This window comes from Rhynchophorus ferrugineus, unplaced genomic scaffold (assembly GCF_030347505.1).
Source record: "Rhynchophorus ferrugineus isolate W39M unplaced genomic scaffold, kcgeb_rfMv2 rfM4, whole genome shotgun sequence".
NCBI lineage: Eukaryota > Metazoa > Arthropoda > Insecta > Coleoptera > Curculionidae > Rhynchophorus > Rhynchophorus ferrugineus.
In genome coordinates, this window is record NW_027472583.1 from 18,726,594 (window position 1) to 18,750,401 (window position 23,808).

Sequence of the window (23,808 nt, forward strand, 5' to 3'; positions counted from 1 at the left end):
GAAAAAAACAAATAACGACGGTATCCGACCGAAGCTGCCCAAAGCCCTTCAAATCAAAATGTGCTATTATGACGGAGACGGCGAGCGAAGGAAGACATTATGATTTAAACATAGCGCCGAAAGAAATGTTTAGCGAAGGCGCTGATGATTAAGCAGTGATGTAAACATTTCTATGAGTTCAAAAGATTGTGAAAGAAAATTTTGACAAAAAAAATTAATTGGAAATAATGAAATGAAATTGAAGCTTCATTGTTCCAGCACTAAAATAAAATGTAATGAGGAACAAATGTTTGAATGAATGTAATATAGAAGGAACCCAATTTTGCGAAAGATCACGTCGGGGTCACCACTTTAGGGTAAATGATGTGGCTCGGTGAATGGAGGTAAAACGAAATGAAACAGTGGTGTTTACATTATGTGACCGTTATTTATTGGCTATATAAAAAATGTGAAAAATACAATTAGATAAAACGGATGACAGCGGTGTTACTTGGAGATGAGGCTTGGGCAGTCGATGGTGGCATGTCTAAACCAAACGATGGTTGAGCACTGAATAAATGGAAATACTCTTCAATAACATCCCAGATAAACGTAACGCAACCCCGAAGTGTTCAACATATGGGATTATATTTCTGGGTATTCTGTACACCGTTATTCCACGATGTAAAATTCGACGTGCCTCAAGGTCGCTATAACTCTAAAGACATCACAGGATTGTTTCACATACATGGGACGCCCTGTGCTCCCAATGAGCGGTATTTGTTGGCGGCAGGACGAAAAGCTCATAAACAATTTCATCAAAGAAAATTATAAAAGTATTAAAATCTTATTCGAAAATTTGAGATACAAGGACTATAAGTGGCAGTTTACCGGGGATTTTAAGATTTCAATGAGACTAGAGGAACAAAACGTTAAATGTGAATCCATTGCTAAATCTGAAAATGTATTAATGCCGCCTTTACACATATAGTTAAGACTTTTAAAACGATTTGTGAAATAGCTGTTGAAAAAGTACAAAGATCTGAAGCGTTTACATTTTAAGAATCTCGAAACCGTCAGCAAAGGCTAAAGCTGGAGCTTTTGTTGGTCGCCAGTTTAAAAAAAATTGCAGGTGAACAGTTTCCAGAATTGCTTACTCAAAGTTTAGCAAAAACGTTTCGACAGTTTTGAAAGATTCGTATCTAAAGTTTTAAGTAGTTTGTAACATATATAGTTATACATTATATAGTTGACAACATATTAGAACCCTTTCAAATTATGGGTTGCAATATCTGTTGAAAAAGAACACATGCTTAGTTAGGTAAATTTGAAAATAACATGAGGGCATATCATATCATATTTGCGGTTTGATGAGAGACAGTACTTTCTTAATTTTCATTTACTATTTTTATTTTATTATGATAGTAAAAGTTGATACAAATTTGTGTAGAAATATATTTGGTACGATTTATCAATTAATACAAATTTTAATAAATAAATAATAAAACTATGAATTTTCTAAAATATTAATCAAAGGTTCTTCTGAATAAACTAGAAAATATCTTCAAGCCATTTTTTTCGTTTAACTATTAATAAATCAATCAAAATTTTAGACTCTCTTATTACAATTAAAATTCATGTTAATCTGTGCAGTAAGATAAAAACGAACTCCGGCACGTTCCTCTCGCCCCACATAATTTTTATATTGTTCCAGATGATAATGATTTTATATTGGCCTATAATAATAATTCGCACATAATATATTTCCCAATGAGTCGTTATTTTAAAATATTTATTAAAATAATTACATTATATTACAGCGACTTTTGATATATAATAGTTATCTTTCAATAAATCGGAAGCCTAATTAATAAAACAAGTTTTACTCAAAATTCATTCATTCTTCAGAATAGGTACATTTAGTCTGGACCCACTAATTTTTAAAAAGCTTTCTCTTACTTGCTTTGTTTTTACTATCAATTTAAGATTTTCATTTACCTCGAACCAAATATTTTTTCCTGGAGTATTCTTATAATATCTGCAAATATCCAGTAGTTGCTAGGAGTCAGATCGGGACTATAAGGGGGATGGCAAAGCAATTCGTTCAACTTTACCGTCGTCTTCATCTTCATCGACTTCCGACATGGTACATGGTTTAAAAAAAATTGTCCTGAAATTATAAGTACGGTGTAGGAAGATTAGGACGTCTCATTTATATGTTAAGGCCGGGACTTATTGAATAATTTTCTATTATATTCGCCTGTGACTACAATTTATCTAATGATAAAATGTAGACTTCACTACTCGCCTATATGAACATTTTCTTATTTAATATAAATTAATAATTTAAAAAAATTATTAGAAAAAATTAACTCTATTGAATCATTTATACAAACTGTTAAAATAAATTTATTTTTTATTTAATCTGAATAAATAAATAGACATATAAATATACTAAATTTAATCTATAATTTAACATTCATAACGAATAAACACGGACGTAATCTATTAAGAAATGTGTAGAATCTGATGCCATATTCCAAGTCGGTAACCACTGTCTCCTTCCCTTCCAGAAGTCTAATCCTGGATTAACAGCACTGTTAAGCCACGGTTTGCCGCCTTCGTTTATATTCGAATCCGAGAAGAAATTGACGCCGCCAACAGCTAAATTGATGATGAGATAAAACTCTTGGTCAAATGGAGACATATTTGATCCATTAATCCATGGATTGTTTATATCTAAAACAAATTGAGATAACTATACATACATTATTCGAAGAGAATATATTGTTTTTATCTCGCACATACCTATGTTAGTCATAAAATATTTTTAACAAAATAATTTAACCGACTTCAAAAAATTAATAAGGAACTCACTTTCAAATTTAAAATATAATCAAACTTAGATTTTTAACACAAAAAAAAAGTTTCAAAATAAAATATGTACATAATAATCGTAATAATTAAATGATAATAAAAACAAAAACATTATTTTACCTATCTACTACACTTATTTTATATTCTCCTAAATCTAAGTTTGAGTATTTTATTTAATAACCAGGTTGGGTAAGACCGGACGTCTTCTGGAATGATTTCTAAAGTTGGTCACTCGCCAGTCGGTAGGTTTAATGCCGACGACCGTGGTTCGGAGCCCACGTTAAACAGTAGGTCCAGACCAGATAAAACATCGTTAGTGAAAAGGAGTGTTTAAAATATATTAAAAAACATTATATCCGTCCTTTCCTCTGTCAACATTAATATGAGTCTTTTTTGTGCGCTAATTTTTGGACTATAGACTAGTTTGACTATTTTGCGACTATCGACTCTTACCAGTATTTTCAATTGATAGTTCCCATCGTTAGTTATTTAATTGTCGATTGAAGTTAGTATCAAATTAAGTATCCAGTGTTAAAGATAGTAAGTGTTTTCTGTGTATGTATTTATAGTAGATTCGTTTTACTATAATAGTTCAAAACCTAAACAATTGTTACCTAAAAACGTATTATATATTATATATTTTATAATATTTAGTAGGCGTATTCAAAACATTTTTATGTCTATTTATTCTATTTGCAGTAAAAAATTATCTTCGCAAAAAATGGAATTAAATCGTCAACATTTTTTAGAGATTAATTTTTTACAAACGATTGGATCTCGACGCAGATTAGCAACATAGTGCTATGTATATTAATTAAATATGGCGTTTGCCAATGAAACATGATCAAGGACAACTGCTTATCTATTACAATGAAGCTATATATGAACCAATATTACCAGACCGTCTAATAAGTTATTATAATATTATAGTATCCTTGAATATTATAGTAACGCTATATATCCAATGTTGTATGAGCAGTTAAATAGTTCGGTTCAGATAAGAAATCTTCAGCATTTTAATTGTCAATAAAATGAGTCTTTTGCAGCGTAGTACTGGTTTGGTATTCACTTTTAAAACATCTTTTTTTATTACCACATTATCAATAATAACTTTTTCTGACAATATAATTTTTTGTCACAGTATATAAATTGTAGGTTTATTATAAAATTGATCAATGACAGTGAAAATAGCAGGACGGCCAACTCTTATTATTTTACTATTCAATATTTATATCCAGTTCAATATTTTATTATTCTATGCATTTATGTCCGTTTATTAAAACTCACACTCAGCCGGCTTGGTGGCGCAGTGGTAAAGGCAACAGGGCGGTCCTCCCATTGTTGCGATAGCCGCAAGTTCGAATCCTACTGGGGCATGGTCATAAATTTATGTTTGTGATTGTTTAATATTTGTGATTGTCTTAGGCAAGAGTGTAAAATCCGACAAGGAAAATGATCCTAGTCACGCCAGTAACCAGGCTGGGTAAGACCGGATATCTTCTGGGATGATTTCTAAGTTGGTCACTCGCCAGACGACAGGCTTAATGCCGAGGACCGTGGTTCGGAACCCACGTTAAATAGTAGGTCCAGTCCAAATAAACCCATTGTTGGTAAAAGGAAGCTTTAAAAATATGTAAAAAATTTTAAAAAAAGACACACACTCCATTCTGTTAAAAGTGCTAAAAGCAAACGTCAGCAGAACTAGATGGAAATGAAGAAGTTTTAGTATAATCTACTTCTGGTTATGTTTATTATTTACTTATACCGTGATTATGTTTTTACTTATATATTAATTTGTTATATATGACTGTAAAAACTTGACGGAATTCAAACAAAAATTATACCGTTTTTTATTAATAATAAAGGAAGTTAAAAAATCATAACGTAGATGAACAAATTGAGTTTACACAATAAATATATATTAGCCCCAGTAGATATATGTATTATATATTGCCAGTGTAAAATTCACTGAAAATCCTAACTAAAATTAAAATATAAACAAAAATCATAATATATTCTAGATATCAACCAAATTACCGGGATAGGGTAATTTTTAAAGCTCACATGGTGACTGAGAATCTTAAATCTAAATAATTATCTAACACTATTTGATAGGGAATGTTACATTTGTATAATTCAACGATAGCGTAATTGTATGTACATTTGATAAAAATATATAAGAAATTTACGGATACTGACATTATTGCCGACAATATGCTACATATATTGACCATGCAAATAATGTAGATGCTCCTAGATGAAACATATAAAGTTCAAGAGAAAAGTCCAGATCTACAAGATGCATTTACTCAAGACTTTTCACTCAAGAAGACACTGTTCAAGACACTCATAGGTGGTATGCAATGAACGAAATCCAAAGTTGAAGGTGTTACTTTGATATAGAAATATACCATTTTATCATATACTACATCTTATTTGTTTCCCATAAAAAGCGTGAATCTAAACGTGTTTGTCTATCTATTTCAATTACAATTTATCTCTTATAGTTTCATTCTATGACTACACTAGGATTTTTTTCATTCCAGAATTCTAAATTCGCGAAACTAAGATATGGATTCTCCAGAAAAGCTCACATAACATATAAGGCTCCCTATTTACGAATTTGGTAAGCGAATTTATGTCTTACAGTTTCCGTGATATAGGTAGACATATTTTATTCTGTGACTACGGCCGAATTTTCTCCACACCCCAAATACTAAACCGACAAAAGTGAGAAGAAGAATGTGAAAGAATCAGACTAGAACATATAAGGGCCGCTATTACCTCGATAGAGAATTAATGCAAACCAATATAATTGTTGATCATATAAATATTTAAGCAATAAATAATTTCAATCAGGTAAATACTTTAGAGTAAAATTTAGAATAAGATATTTTACACAGGAAATCCTTTAATGAAATAATGTTCATGTCATGTATATAATAATTATCATAAGAAATACTTGTTGCCCACCGGGCAGATTATTGAACTACTAAGGCAATAAATTAAAGGGAAATAAACGAAATGTATAAAGAACAAGGCAAGAAATAGAAATAAAAGTAATACAAATAAATTAGAACTTATTTACCTAACATAGAAGAAACTACTTGCGTAGTCGACTTAATTTATTTGATGGCTTGATTATTTCATCAATAAAACATTTATTTTAGTTTTTGAAAACTTGAGGTGTCCCCAACTATGGGGCATTCCCCTATAAGTGAATTTAATTATATTTACCTTATGTATTAATTAAATTACACGATTGTTTAGTGTTAAAATGGTTGTTAAAACAAATTGCTAATTAATCTAAATTGTTTAATTAGTCATTATATTTATATAGTCAGTAGACGCATAAATGTAAACAAAGTAGTTATAATTTTTACTCACTGGAGGAAAAGTTGCCCAAAGAAAAGAAGCCACCGTCTAAAGGTTCAATGGCCGGTCCCATGTCCTCATCGTCAATGTAAAATGATACTTTCTCAGGCGTCCACACCATTTTATAAACATGAAAATCGGAACTAAAATTTAATTATCAGTTTCAATAATCATATATCAAATATATTTGATTTTACATTAAATAAGTAATCAAACCACTTCATCTTTAATTAACAATCTTATTTCAATTAAGTGAATTGAATTAAATCAATAAATTTTAGTTTTTATGGCATTTCATTTTATTATAAAAACAAAATATTTTCCCATTGAGTTAATGGCAACGGTCCAAAATCTCATAAACGCTAAAGTAACATTTGATGACATACAAGACAGACAAGACAGGTTGGTGTTGTATTATTAATCGTTCCGCGATTACTCAAAGCATCTCGTATATAATTTACTGAAGGTTGTGCAAAATCATCGCTTCAGATCTTCATTGAAATTGCTCAAAGTCCTTTAGTCATGGAGTATTAAAATTAAGACTCATCCATGCTTTCAAAAATATCTATAGTTCATGCAGTATGCACAAGCATTGCAATTAACTTGCTCAGTGATGGACTATTGGAATTTGGAGACACTAAAACTTAGAAAACCACCCCTATACTATGAAAATTTGCGTAAAATCGGTACAATTCAGGGGGCAATCTAAGATAAGTCATCGAACAATTGATACAAATAACTTTACTACAAATGCAGACTGTCTAGCGTGGACAACAACCACGTACGAATGGACCGTTCCTTCAGGAGGGAGGTCTTATATTGCGCGACTGATGCCACCCTGATTGTTTTGAAAGAATGTTTGTTTTGTTGCTAATTATCTATAAATATCCCTTTTTATAGAGAATTGCAGACATAAATTAAATACACTAATAATTTAAACGATGTTCGAACCAACAGCTATAACATCAGTAGATGTTCCGTAGCCTTAACTACAGTGTTAACGGACTCGCACAATATATTTAAACAATTTTCAATAATATTATACGATGACGTTTATTATCAGCAGATTATTAATCCTCGATGTATGAAATGAACATTGCCTTGGTAATTCCATTTTCAGATTATTTTGTTTTGATACAAATTTAGAAAAAGCCACGCATTGCTTTATAATAATCCTAAAAATTATTTATATAATTTTATATTATTTTTAAAAAAAATTCTTTAATATGTTTTACTCTTAGTTCGATATTTCTTAGCTAAAATTCCAACATTATGCCAAACTACAGCGAAATCACAGCCATAAAATTGATATTTTTAATAAACGTTTAAAATTAAGTACCATTTTTTTATATACTGTAATAAATATTGATATGCTTTTCTCAAAATGTATCAATATATCGATATTCTTTCGGCATCCCTACTACAGATCCCTACCAACATCTATTAAATAAATTGAACGACGTATTGTTACAAAAAAAGACCAGCAATGGTGAGTAAAAGACATAAAATCATCCTCCTACATGACAACGCTCGGTCACAAGATGAAGGTGAAGCTCTTCCATACTCAGAGCCTTCTGATTACCAATTTTTTAGATTAGGTTGGCTTGGCTGGCACACGGGCTTGAATGATCAGCGAGTGTAAAAGTGGATCGACGCTCGAGCTACATCGTTTTCCTGAAACGATATCGCCATGTTGTCAGAAAGATGCGAAAAGTTGAAAAAAAATATGAATTTTAAATATTTTTCAAATATTGATGTTTTTTTTAAATTTACTAATTTATACTTTTTTTCTGAAAATCAAATACGTTTATTTAGACATTATAAAAAATGAAACAAAAATTCTAAAGATTCTTATATTGGCAATCTTCTATTTACATTTATTTAATATTTATAATTTGACTTGTTGAAGTGTTGTTCTTAAAGGATAGAAAAAGATTCTTCTGCGGGACAAAAATCAAGATTAGAGTGTTATGCTTCATTTCCTTGGTGAGATCCATGCCAAGGGGCCCGAATTATTCTGAATTATTTTAAAAACCCCGAAAAACTTTTAATATTTTTATCACAACAATGGACCTTTATTTAACATTTCATTAAAAGAAGTAACCAACCACAAACTAAAAAAAACAATCATTTTGAGAAGTTTTAAAGGCCAATCCCGATTTAATTGAATTCAGGAACTATTTCGAAAAATAAAAAAGCCTTTGGTATTTATTAAGAATTAGTTTGAAGGGAACGAAACATGTTGGGAAGAATAAATAACCTGTTTGCGCTTTATATCAATGACGTTATATACTATTTTGAAAACACAGTAGTAGATAAATTTTATGAAAATTAAATATCACGTAATCATTATGAAATTCTGCAGCATTTTTGGTCGACTTAACATCAAGTCCTGGTATTAAAATAAACAACCTTGGAGTGGTATAATTGCTGTTAGTAAAAAGTCATTTGAAAGCTAGAAGTTTGCTTATTAATTAAAGATTGTTATTAACCGACGTATTCATTAAATCGGAAAAAAAGACAGTGTAATTACCTATAATATGAATCGCTATTTTTAACCATATGTGCAAATCTCCAAGCATCCGTCGAACTATTCATACCAAAATGTAATGTAGCCCCGACTTGGTTCGCTCCTATTGGCTCCCCTATGCTGTTGGTGTAGTTGCGATTACATCTAGCTTCCATGATATCGATCTCTCCAGACAATGGCCAGTTGCCAAAAACGCTCTGTTTCGGCATCAGCCACAAAGCTGGAAATAACCAATCTCCGATCGGGATTCTAGCCCTTATCTCCACTGTACCGTAAGTGAAGGCGAATGAATATTGTGTACTGATTCTGGCGCTACGAATGGGATGAAAATTTGTGCTACCATTGTGCAGTTCTTCGGGATCAAGTTCGATTGTCGGTCGAATATGGAGAATACCGTCCTCAGTGTAACTATTGATAACACTACTGGTGTATAGTTGAAATTCCATCTCATGCTGAAAAGTAAAATAAGTTTATGATGAAGATATCTGACAATAATATAATATGATTTTTCTGCTATGATTAATTGACTGAATATGTTGTCTATTCAACTTAACATCTGTAAATTTGTTTTTCAGACAAAAAATAATATTTTCCTTCTCATTTTATTATAGCTAAAAATAGATATAATGCTATCTGATAAGTCCGAATATCTAACCGAATTAGCCTACAAAAGTCCAGTTGTGAAACGCCTGCAAGATTCTTCAAAACATCAGTTATAATAAATACAAGTCATCAACAAGCAAACGTTGCTTTAGCGCCTTGTTTGTTTTGATAGATTTCAAATCGCTTTTTTTATTACTCTAGTTGAAAATGCTGAAACACTTAAATAATCAGAGTTAGAAACAAATTGCTTCTCTAATTAGTTACTTTGAATAAGAACGAGATAATAGAGGCCCCTCTTGACAAATATATGAAATATATAAAAAGTAAGTAGTTTTTTGAATACAAATATAATTCAATACAATTATTTCAGAAGAAAGTGTTAGTCTGGAACCTAACCATCGAAAACTTAGATATATATAGCTCTTAGAGGCTGTAGAAGATTCATACATTGTTGGGTAAGATTGGATTTACATGGTGTAAAGTAATCCATGAAGAGGCCTAATATAATTTCCAGACATTGATTTTTTAAAATAAAGTTCTCAAAAGCATATCATAAAATCAAACAAAACTTTTTATACATATTTGTGTATTTAGAGGAGATATGGATATTTCAGAATTGTCTGTTGGCTCACTCATGGCAAGATATTAAACAAAATAGTGTAAAGACAACAAAAGTTGATGGAAAAAATAAATATTGTAATAACAATTGATTAGATGTTTTTAGTAATAAGATTAATAATTAATTGCAAACAATATATACATGCTGGAAACAGGAATTCTTTTACTCTTTCCTCAGAATTAGTTAGTGTTTTCCTCTCTGTTCAATAGTATCTAATATGATTAAAATCAGCTCTTAAAGAAGGTTGCAATTAAAAAATGGCGTGTAATATTGCTGTGTAATTGCTACTCGGTAAATATAAATTAAAAGTTTAATTGCGCTTAATGTAATTTAGTTTTTTAGAAATTGGCCTGAAAATAGATACATGGTAAATCATATGGCTGAACAATATGGCCACAGAGTGTTACATCTTCCTCCCTATCATTTCATATTCAGTGCAATCGAATTGATATGGGGTGTGGCAAAGACTTATTACAATCAACAAGCAGGTCAAAAAAGATATACAGGCAAAAACTGACAAAATATATTAAATCATTGTCTAAAATAACCCCTTGAACCCTTTGAACTTTGACCGAGTTCAGGTCAAACACACCGAAGAAAAAATAGACAAATAGTGGAATCGTGAACAAGTGTTAGATGGATTGTAAATTAGCGGGTCAGTTATTTACTTGAATAGCTATTCCGAATGTGAGAGTAATTGAATGAAACTTATGATCTAAAGCTGACAATTACCGAGAGAGGGTGATGGGAGTGGAAATAAATAAAGGCAAGTTAGTAGGCTAAGCGAATATAAGACATTTGAGTAACTAAATATATAGCTTGGCATATAACGCTAATATTGCAGTGACTGTAACTGGTACCCAATTTTTTAGATTTTGCATTAATTAAATAATGCTAATGTGGATGATATTCAGTTTCAATAAGACTAACAACTAAACTTTGGAACTTTAAAACTTTCAACTAAACTTCATGTCACATGTCATGAAGCATGATATATTTCCTGTTCATGTACTCTCTGGTTACGGTAATCTCTGGTATGGTACTTAATATCAAACGTCTATGTCACTAATCGTGTGCTTCAATAAGACGGATTCGATGAATTTCTAAAGAATCATCATGGAAAACTCGAACAAAAGAAGATTTTAATAAAATAATGGTATTGTAATTGTATTGTATTGCTATGTAATTCAAATCATGACTTTATTTTGGTACATCCTATATATATGAGAGGGTATTTCCAGACAAGAAAGGAGACCATGTAGTCACTTCGAAGAAACAAATTTAATCTTGGAACTAATGACCAACGGGGAAAACTACTGGTTACCGTCGAAGAAGTAGTTTAATCAGTAATAGTCGTAAAATATCAATCACTAGAATAAACCATAAAAAAATCTCCAGTGTTTTATTTTTTTCGGCACTTCATTTGTATCGACTGCGTGAATCAGAAATTCATATTAATTAACTGACATTGTTGGTAACCAAATGGTATTTATTTGTAGTCGAAGCTATAAACCCAAAATAAAAAAAATAAATAAAATGACATAAAATGTATGCAATGCAAAAAAAAACAAATAATTCAGGTATAAGCCTAGTGGCTTCAGCTGAAACGGTTGTAGCAAAGACGCCTTTAGAAACCGCTAGTTTCTTCAATATAATCGTAAAAATCTATTTATGTTTACAGTATTAATGGGAAATATGTTTATAAAGCATATTCAAGGATTCGTTTAAAAACCATAGAATGACACTAGATGGGAAAGAAAATATGTAAGAATGTATTAACGGTTTAAGAGTTTGTGTTCATTAGTTATGTTGTATATTTCAATTTAATATCTGCCCCTAATATTTTACAACGGCTGCAGAAATTATTAAATTGTTGCAACATATTTTTATGATTTTAACTGACTATGACTAGTTGATGTTACTTTTGCTAGTTCTATAGCATACATTTTTACCTCGATGAGCAATAATGCATTTATGCGATAATATTTAAAATACTGAAGGCGAAATATTGATAATCTTATCTACTTTCTATAAAATTGATGGAAGGATTTAAACATGACGTCGTAATGAAAATAATCCTTTATTCTTTATTTAGAATTGAATGCCATGCGTTATATGATATATGTTAAGGTATGCTAAAAGATAAATCAGATTATTAGCAAATTAATGTGTGATTGAATAAAATGAAGTGAGACAAATTAGAAAAAAGTATCTAAATATTACTTGATTGATTATGTTAATAATTATTTTCAATAATCAGCTGTCTTTATTTGCTATATCGTATATGTCACAAGTATGTATTTGCCATATTTATACCGTATCAATGGATTAATGTGATACCAGATTGTACCGGTTTTGGGTTTTCCTAATATATGGCTTTAAATCCCCATATGTGTATTAATGTTTATTCGGTGAAGCTATATAGATTTTAAAATAAGATATGGTAAAAATGGAGATTTTATAAGTCTTATTGTCGGAGAAAATCTGTAAAATAAATATAGGTAACATCTTTACGGGGTATCTAGTTGCTAAATAGAATAGTGTTGTTCGATATACAATATCTAAGTGTCGCAAATATATTTCGATATAATTTCTGAAATAACAGATCCATATAGATTATATAACTGAGCATTTTACAGTTTTTTAAATAATTTTCATAGCCATACCCGATACTTTATGTTCCATTGTTAGTGAGTGCTTTGAATAACTTGCTGTATTTTGAACATTTTTATTAAAATTAAATTTCACTGAAAATGTTTGATTATATTCTTAGGAATTCTTGTATAAAGGAACAAATGAATAATATATCCTTAGGCACTAAATACTTAGTTATACTAGTGGCGCATAGTACATTTGAAACCAAAACAAAACTTTATATACCCTTCCATAATTTTCAATCACCGAAATTCCAATAAACCACGACTGTGATGTACGGCTCATGTCAAATTATGATGCAGAAACATAAATGTAGCATAACACTGCAAACAATTAGATTACGAATTTAAATTATCATCGATACTTAGATAAGATAATTAGGGTATCCAACAGAAAATTAATGCTTTATATATTTTTTTATTATTTAAAAATATAGTGCCAATATAATGACATATATTGCTTTCAAGTAATATCATAATAATTTATTTAAATATAAAGAACATTATTTTATTATGTTATCAGAATATCTTATTTAAATATCTACCTTACAGAGAATAATAGTTTTTAAAACATTATTTCTAAATAGTCTATTTGATCAATAACATTATAAACAATTTTTTTATTAACTAAGATAATAAATATATTTTCATTCGACATTATTGAAAAAGATATTTTTGTGTCAATTCTTACCTACTTAAGCCACCCGAGGACTTGCTTCTCTATCTAGATTTTCCATATCTAAATCATCCGCTAATTTTATCATGACATCAATCTTTAGAATTTAGTAAGTAATTAAATCTACCAAGTGGTAACTAACTTTGTAATATTGTAATTAAGAAGAATAATGAATATTATTATACTAATATTCATTATTCATTCATACTATCATTCATTTAATTAAAATTTTGAGCTATCTATATTTGTCATATGTAATATATGTCTAAAAGATTTGCAGGCCACCTCGAGAGAGTAATCCAGCCCCATATAGTGGATGGCGCTAAATCATGACCTTGTGCCATAAAATAAGAAAGGATGAACATCCACTTTGCCATTGAATTCTACCAATTCGTCACTTTTCCCGAAATTAAAAAGAAATAAAAAATAATATTAACTCAAAAAGGCTTCTGGTTTTGACCTTATTACCGGGAATATATTAAAGGATCTTCGGAAGTAAAGCACTAATTAAAATCATCAACATAATAAATACTTCAATCAGACAATATCTCCCTTAACTGTGGAAGGTGACTGAACTAATTATGATTCCTAAACTAGGAAAGTCACCTTTAAACTTCTATTGAAAAAGATCACCAGGTTCACAGACAGATAGAGTTTGGCATGAGAGTATAAAACATGAGATTAAAATGACTCTCGCTGACCTATATTCAAAAATGTTAGGGTCATATATAACAGACCGATACTTCAGAGTCAAACAATAGGATGCCTCTTCTGACTTGAGGCAAATACAAGCAGGTGTGCCACAGGCAAGTGTATTGCGACCAGTTCTATAACTGCTGTATGCACTAATTTGCCTACATTCAATGAAAAATTTCAAAGAGTTCTTACCGAAAAACAATGATGGATAGACAAATGATGCATCAAAAGGAATAAAAATAAATAAGGGCACATTAATTTCACTAACAAAATAATCATTGTCACAAGTCAGTGACACAAGTCAGCATATATAAATCAGTAGTGTAAGTAGTCCCGTATAGAAATACACCCAAATATATTTGCGTGAACCTTGATGTTAAACTGAGATGGAAGCCACATGTTAAGAAAAAAGAACTAAAACAAAAGTACAAAATAATATACTAGTTATTGGCTAGTTAATATATAGATATTCGGCTCTGGCAGTATATAACAACTTTTGGCTTTACTATCAAGTCTTGAAACTAGTGTTGACTTATAGAATACATTATTGATACTTCATGGCACATCCGTAGTGATAATTTGCGTAAGGACCTGAAGATAGAATCTGTGGATAACGTTATCAAGGACTAAGGACATGAACTTGATCAGAACATCAATATTGAGGTTCTCCAGCTCCTAGATAATGAAGCCACAACATTAACGAGAGTAAAACCATTTAATCTAGTTCAGTGAATTTATCTGTAAAATTCATATTAGAAACAGTAACATAGATGTTAAAACCAAAGTATCTATAGTAGAATAAGTTAATTTGTAATTTTAAAACCCTAGCAAATTAGGATAAAAACCAATAGCTTATTTGTGTTAATTAAAAATATATTTGTCTCATATTGTTATAATATTGAGGATTAAGGATAGAACTGATTGTTATTGAAAATTCCCACGCACATCATAGTAAATCATTATCTGAAAGTTATTTTTGATAACAGACTTTGAATAAAATGTATTTTGAAACAATTTTCTTCCGAATTTTGTAAAACTAAACTAACGCAAGCAAATTTTATACACTTGATCATTGATTGATCTTTTATATATATAAATCTATATATATATATATATATATATATATATATATATATATTATATATATATATATATATATATATATATATATATATATATTATATATATATACATATATATATATATATATTATATATATATACATATATATATATATATATATATATTATATATATATATATATATTATATATATATATATATATATATATATATATATATAACAGTAACATAGATGTTAAAACCAAAGTATCTATAGTAGAATAAGTTAATTTGTAATTTTAAAACCCTAGCAAATTAGGATAAAAACCAATAGCTTATTTGTGTTAATTAAAAATATATTTGTCTCATATTGTTATAATATTGAGGATTAAGGATAGAACTGATTGTTATTGAAAATTCCCACGCACATCATAACAGATATTTATATATATATATATATATATATATATATATATATATATATATATATATATATTTAATCTAATTATGATATGAAATATAGATAATACCGAACAATGAACGGTATTGTAACCAGTACAAAGCTTGTGTACAATATCTGTGAATAGATATTATTTAGTTACAACTAAATCCATACAATCGATATTTTAATATACATAATACACATAGTACATAAATAATATATATCACATACTAGAATGAAAAATAAATCAATATATAACAAGTCAATACCACAGTATAATTATGATGGTAATTATTAACTAAAATACACCTATTCTTACCGCTTTTGTATTAGGGTCATGATGCCAAATGTTCCTATTAAAACTGTTAAAATCATCCTCAAATATCAATTTTTTTTGCACTTTCACTTTGTATAAGTGTATAACAATCGTTATAACACCTATGAACGATGATACCCAAAACACGATACATAGCACACTCATAACTAAAGCACCTTATCAGTTAGTGTACATATAAGTAAGATTAAACGCGCGAAAATGAATCAAACTTATCGGTCTACCACGAAAAGGATAACTGAATAAACTGCGGAATTTTAGGAACTGAGAGGAATATTGACATGATATAATTTACTTTTTAACTGGAGTGGAAAAATGTTAAAAGAAGGCCCTGTTAATGATACGGTATGATTTATATTTTTACTGAAGTGGAATAATTTTCTATTTTTAACTGCTAAAGAGCCACTTCATTTCCTCTTTTAACCATTGTGTCACATCGTATCGGATACTGCTCTAGTATTACCAGTATATCCTCTTCTTCTTCTTGTTATATTGTTTTTCTTAAAACATTTTCATAGATTACCTGCTCAATCGCTCGAGATTTGCTTAATAATTAAGACTTTATCAAACATCAGGCTCTCGCCCTTGAACAAACCACTCGTGTTATTCTTGAAAATCTCTCTGGGACCGTCCCAACGAGGTTATGTCTATATCATCAGATCTCCTCAGATTACTGCCCATATACCTTTTGTGGGAATATTTCTTTTTATTCTGAGAGAATCTGGACCAAATAGTAATCAGGATCCTCAAATCGTCCATTTATCGTGATTTATGTCTATCAGGGATAAACCTGTGTCCTTCGTTGGGACTATGGTCAACTATACAACTCTTCTGGTCATTTGGCCTTTATGTTTTGCCTTGGCCATTTCTTTTTCCATACCTAGTCTTCTACTTGCAAATGTATAGCAAGGATTCTAGACCCCTGTGTTTATATGGCACTCTGCACTAGAGATTCTAATTGCCCATATCTGGTTGAACACGTCCGAGCATTGCCATAAGGAAATTGCTCTTTGACATCACGCACTAAGCTCAATCAGTCACGTCAGTAACAAGGCCGGGTAAGACCGGATGTCTTCTGGGATGATTTATAATTTATTCTATATATATATATATATATATATATATATATATATATATATATATATATATATATATATATATATATATATATATAGATTGTCAAAAGTATTGAGGAATTTTTAAAATACTTAAATCTTTAATAATCATAAACACTGGACAACTAAAAAAAACCATGTACATATCATCAACAATCGAGTGACACATTCTATTATAATATAGCCTGATATATACCAAATAAACTGCAATCGTTTTACGGTACCCAAAAAAATTCCTCCTAAAATTTAATCTTTTCTTGACGCGGAATACAAATACTTCTAAAAAATTAAAAAAACTGACTATCAAATAATATTTTGAAAAATATTAATTTACACATTTTTATAGAATAAAAATAAACTCAAATTTACTTCAAAGTTAAACATCATCAAAGCAATAAAATAACTCCAATAACAGTTGAAAATTATTTTCAATTATTTACAGTCAACTAGATTGTTCTTATTCTATATGAAGATTTTTTATCGCATATTCAAGCGTCTATGTTAAACATAAATATAGTAAAGAATTATTGCAATAGAATTATATATAAAAAGTCATGTTGATAATATTAGATAAGATATGTTTTATTAGAATCAGTTTTTCGTAAGTAAACAACTGATTGTTCGATGTTCTAAACAAAAACAAAATTTAATCTAAGAAAACCTATTTGATATTGATTTTATTTATTATTTATGTTACCTACTTTATCGGTTATAGTTTTTTTTGTATATTTAAAGAAGCATTGATTCTTTAAACTTTTGGAAAAATTGTTTGATTTTAATTGTTTTTTATATCAAAATTTTGTTCGATTTTTTGTTAAAATGATAATAATGAATAGCCATAGGGTTTTTTTCTTGATTATCCATAGAGTGTATCCGTAAATTTTAAAATTTTAATGTAAATATACAAATATATAAATTTTAAAATTAAAAAAACTCAACTTTAACTGTAAATGTTAATTTTTTTATATTTTAAAGTTATTATATTTTTATATTTTTTTCCTTTTACCAACTAGGGGTTTATCTGGACTGGACCTACTTTTTAACGTTGCCTACGAACCACGGCCTTCGGCATTAAGCTTACAGACTGGCGAGTGACCAACATAAAAATCATTCCAGAAGACATCCGGTTTTACCCAGCCTGGTTACTAGGTGACTGACATTTCCCTTGTCGGATTTTGCAGTCTTGCCTAGGACAATCACAAACATAAATTTACGACCATGCCCCAGGAGGTTCGAACCCTAACAACTAACAACAAAAATTCAAGTAATTGAATTTATAACATTAAGGGAAAATAGTTTTTCCTCTTTTGCTTACAAGAAGTTTTTAGTTCAACAAGCATATTTAGTGAAATTTTTTGAAAATTTTGTTTTGTACATTTTCAATCAATTTTTTTTTTGATGGTTAGAATATTTAATGAACTTTTTTTCCAATTTTCTTTTGCACATTTTCAAATTTTAATAAATAAACATAAAAAAAAGGTTATGGCCTCGGTATTTTGGGAGGTGCGTGGTGGAACATTCATCAACTATTTTAAGAAGTTTAATTATTGAAGCGTTTGAAGGACAAAATAAAGTAAAAAAACGATCGCATAAGGCAAAAAAAAATTGGTTCAAGACAACGCACCATGTGACAAGTCAATCAAAACCATGGTAAAGCTACATGAATTGAACTTTGAATTGATCCCGCATCCATCGTATTCGCCAGATCTTTTAACAATAATACAAAAATAGATGCAAATTTAGAATATTTAATGAACTTTTTTTCCAATTTTCTTTTGCACATTTTCAAATTTTAATAAATAAACATAAAAAATCTATTATAAATTCATCTCCATGTCTTGTACATACCTCTACAGTGTTGGGATCATAATTCCATACGTAGGGATCCAATATATCAAATTCTTCATTAAATATCAAATGTCGATGAGGCCAAATCGATATACTCGCTTCACCTGACCATATCATCACCATACAAGTAAGTAGTAAAGCGTTTGCACTATACATTATTGATAGACTCGCGATTATTACATTGAACAAACCGTTTTAATTCTCCAGTAGATCCGATTAGGATTATATACCGGTTATTTTATCGGCATGTATATTAAATGGCGATACACAATCAAAAGTTGTTAAATTCGTATTTTTTTATGCAATCGTGTCATTATAAATAGTGGGAATTATCAATTTTCGTGATTATACAATCGGCACGTCACGTTCTTGTCTATTTCTAATTTGTTTTAAATAAAGTGTTTACGAACGATTATTACCGTTTATTACATACTAATAAAAACTGTTACTAAGTTTCCTGTATACGTATAACTAGCTGTACAAATTAGTAGTTTATTTGTGTTTATAAGTTCCGCCGGTAGACAGAAACTTTCCTTGTTGATTTTGCTTTTGATATTTTATCAAAAAAAAAAAAAAAGATTTTCATTTGTATGCAAATAACGTCATAGTTAAGACGTAAGTCAAGACGTAAGGAACGTTAAGGATCGTTTCTATTACGTATGTAACTTGATTAAAAAAAGCAAGATGAGGGTGCTAAATCAGGGGAATAATATGTATTGAGATCTTGATTTGCGAAAGGGAAGTATTGCAATCAGAATAAAAGAGCTATCGGGTCATAAATTCAGTTTCTGGAGACGAACAGAGCTTCAAGCAAACGCTACATAGCTATCAAATAATCTATGGCGTTAGCAGCATACATGTACCAGGTGTACCGGAAAGTAATTACCGGTTTTTCTAATAAATGTCGGTAGGCTTAAGTATGCAATGTTATGATTTGACACATATGTCATTTTAATCTACTGAGATCAAGCTTAACCTCTCAGCATAAGTTCCGTACCTGAAAATGTGTTTTTGCGGCACGTATTACTTCTCTTATTTAATTGAAAGAAAATAGCCACCGAACGTCATCGATTGCTGGTACAAACTTACGGTAGGTATGCCGTAACACGTAACTGCAAGAGTTATTGGATGAAGACCCAATCCAAATTCAAAGATAATTGGCAGAAGCGTTAAATATAGGCCAAAAAATTATTAGCGACAGATTATGAGCAACAAGGAAAATCCAAGAGATGGAAAGATAGGTGCCTCATCAAATGAATAACAGACAAATCGAACATCGAAAAATTGTCTATAGAATGCTGCTTCAAAGGTATGATCGGAAGTCATTTCTGTATTGAATTGTGACAGGTGATAAAAAGTGGGTTTATTTTGAAAACTCTAAGCGCGGCGTGGTATATTACATAACTGATGTATTACAAATGATCAATTTTAACGAAACGTCCAAAATGGTCCCGAAGAAGTTCACGGTAAAGTGATTGTACAGCACGATAAAGCACCATCTCATAAAGCAAAACCGGTCAGATGGGATACACGCGCATCCAGAGCAGCACTTCGCCAATTTCGAAGAAGTTAGAAAATGACTCGATAAATAGTTTTGCTCAATGAACAAACAGTTGTTTGGAATCAAATGGCCAAACTTTGAATTAATACATATTTTCATTTTCTTGACAATTAAGTAGTGATTTTTTAACGATTTCATTGTTTACATTTCCAAATTTCACGAATATATTTAACACATGGGCTGAAAAGTTTCGGGTTTAACATATAGTTGGCGCTAGTTTTATTGCATTCAGCGTTTTATCACTTAATAATAACCTTTATAAAAAATTTCATGTTATGTATAATATAAGTTTGTGAGTTATTGTGCTAAGAGTGACACTACTTTTGTTATATTGGTCCAAATACAATTTTACACTGCTTCTTCAAAAGTGTTATAAGGACACCTCTTCATCAGAAACAGCAATAAAACGTTGGTTTGCTGACTTCAAACGTGGTCCTAGAGACACCGATGATGCTAAATGCAGTAGACGTTCACATAAGGTGGTAACACCAGAAAACGTCAAAAAAATTCACAAAATCGTTTTGAATGATCGAAAAGTGAAGTAGCGTGAGTTAGCTAACATCATAAAGATGTCAAAAGAACGTGTTGGTTTTATATTGCATGAGCATTTGACTATGAGAAAACTCTGTTCATAGTGGGTGTTGCGTTTACTCATTATTGAGCAAAAACAAGAACGTATTAATAATTCTAAGCAATGCCAGGCAATGTTTCACCGTAAAAAAACGGAATTTTTGCACCGATATGTGGCAATGGATGAAACATGAATCCATAACTTCACTCAGGAATCAAAACGACCGTCATCTGAGTGGTCAACAACTGGTAAACCTCGTCCAAAGCGCCCGAAAGCACAACAATCGGCCGGAAAGGTAATGGCCTCGTGGGATGTGCGTGGTGGAACATTCATCAACTATTTTAAAAAGTTTAGTTATTGAAACGTTTGAAGGCCAAAATAAAGTAAAAAACGATCGCATACGGCAAAAAAAAATTTGTTTCATCAAGACAACGCACCATGTGACAAGTCAATCAAAACCATGGTAAAGCTACATGAATTGAACATCGAATTGCTCCCGCATCCATCGTATTCGCCAGATTTGAATCCCGGCGCTTGAATGAAGAGGTTATCGTTGAAACTGAGGCGTATTTTGATATATCCGTTCTATAAAATTAGTATTGAAATGTTAGAGTGGTGTTGGAATGATTGTGTGGCCTTGATGGAGATTATATTGAAGAATTAAGCCAGTTTTGAATTAAATCCAGTATTTGAATAGAATTAAGCCAACTCAAACTTGTATCAATATATATTTAATAGTAGCAACATAATGCTAAAATTTATTAATATACTTTTCTTCTTCACTCAATAACTTAAAATAATACAAATAAAAGTTTTTAGTTGAGCTATGAAGAACGTCAATGAAAACGAAAGAGACAAATCAAAGTTGATATCAAATATGGTATAAATAACAGCATCGGTACACTAACGTGAATGTACATTTGTTAGTGGTATTTGTATTTGAAGTGAGTGGCAAAGTGGTGGAAAGTGAATTGTGAAAGTGAACTCCTCAATTAATTCGATCTAATCAATATTTTCATCAATACGCTGGATAAAGAATCGATGGATTTTGATAACTAACTAAAATAACTAAAAGGACGATGTTTTAGGACTACTAGTTTAGTTAATCGAAATAAACCTAAGACTTATTGAGTGATGTCTTATTTATAATCAGAAATTAATTTTAATGCATTTGTATGGCAATCGTTAACATCTGCTCTAGAACTATCTCTGAACAGGCATTACTTCTGTTATTGTTTTTGTGTAACATAACTTCGGTTATTAATTGGTACCTAATCCAGGGCTTGATGAAATTGATATGTGTCACTCAGAGTAGGCTTGCACAATCTATCAGAATAAATGTAACGCGAATATTGTTTTGTTAGAAAGTTCCAATTATCAATTTCTTAATAAACAGATTACTACAATGACATTAATTGCACTTTAGTTTTTGCAATAATTATATCTGCCATCATGTGATAAAAAAGCGTTATGCCGAATGATTTATAAGAGAGTTTAATGCATTGTTTAGTGCAAGTTGTAGAATATTGTTGTTTGGTAATAATAACGTAGCTTTCCTGATATTTTTAATTTTTCTGATGCTAGTTTTTAGGTCTATATTATGTCGATATTTATCAATAATATCAACATATTTTTTTCAGTTTTAGTGCCTTTATTGTATTTCTAGGTATGTTTGATACCAATATGATAGGGTTTGACGATCGACAAACAAATAAAGCAATCAAATGTTTATCAAAATATTCGTGGAACAGAGCCACAAATATTATACAATCTTTTGAAAAGAAGGTTTAAAAAATAGTCTACAACCAAGACAATCTTAGCAGTTATTACTGACATTATTTTTTTATAATACTTGGAAGTTATACTCATTTAAATTAATCAAAAATCATTTTACATTATTTACAAACCTTATTCCTTAGTATTAATCTTAGTATTTTTGAAAATATAAAACAATTTTTTTTATTCAACATAATTCCCTTCATGGATTTCATTTTCCATACCATTTTTGTAGAACGATTTGTCTTTTGCTACAAAAGACGCGACAGTGTCGGCGATCACCTCTTCATTCCACGAAATTTCTTCAATTTCTTCTCAGCGAGCATTCTTTTGAGATCTGAGAACAAGAAATAGTCGCTGGGATGTAGATCTGTAAAATACGGTGGAAGGGGAGCAATTCGAAGCCCAATTAATGGATTTTTGCCATCGTTTTCACTGACTTGTGACACGGTGCATTATCTTGGTGAAGTAGCACTTTCTTTTTGTACAAATGCGGCCATTTTTTTTGGCGATTTCGTCTTTCAAACGGTCCAATAACGCTATGTAGTATTCGCTGTTGATGGTCTTTCCTTTTTTCAAGGTAGTCAATAAAAAGTATTCCATGCGCATCCCAAAATACAGACGCCATAACCTTACCAGCCCACTGTTGCGTTTGCCCACGCTTTGGAGCAGGTTCATCGTGTGCAGTCCACTCGGAGGACTGTTGATTGGACTTCGGAGTGAAATGATGAAACCACGCTTCATCCATGTCACATATCGATGCAAAAATTCGTGTTAATTACGCTTGATCATTCACAGCTCAATCAGCTTCAAACACTGCTCCGAATCATCAACTCGTTGTTGTTTTTGGTCAACAATCAAAATCATTTTGTGGATTTTTTAAATGTTTTCCTCGGTAACAACCTCTTTTGGGAGTCCACTGCGTTCACCGTCGTCGGTGCTCATTTCACCACGTCTAAACTTAGCATAAAAATTCTTGATGGTTGATTTTCCTGGAGCAGTGTCCAAAAATCGGCATCAAGCCAATTATTGCTTCAACTATATTTTTTCCCTTCAAAAAGCAATATTTTATCAATACGCGAAATTCCCCT

General features: G+C 30.5%; 1 protein-coding gene across 1 annotated transcript in view; it reads right to left on the bottom strand.

Annotated features, from left to right (window-relative positions):
- Positions 1–2,377: 2,377 nt before the first annotated feature.
- LOC143196317 (beta-1,3-glucan-binding protein) overlaps positions 2,378–23,808 on the bottom strand; it is a 38,867-nt gene continuing 17,436 nt past the window's right edge. Inside the window, exons 10-13 of the mRNA XM_076403981.1 lie at positions 18,810–19,004; positions 8,765–9,213; positions 6,244–6,374; positions 2,378–2,718 (exon numbers count right to left, since the gene is read on the bottom strand). Of these exons, the coding sequence (XP_076260096.1) occupies positions 2,459–2,718; positions 6,244–6,374; positions 8,765–9,213; positions 18,810–19,004 (1,035 nt within the window). The 3' untranslated portion in view covers positions 2,378–2,458. The remainder of the gene's footprint in view (positions 2,719–6,243; positions 6,375–8,764; positions 9,214–18,809; positions 19,005–23,808) is intronic.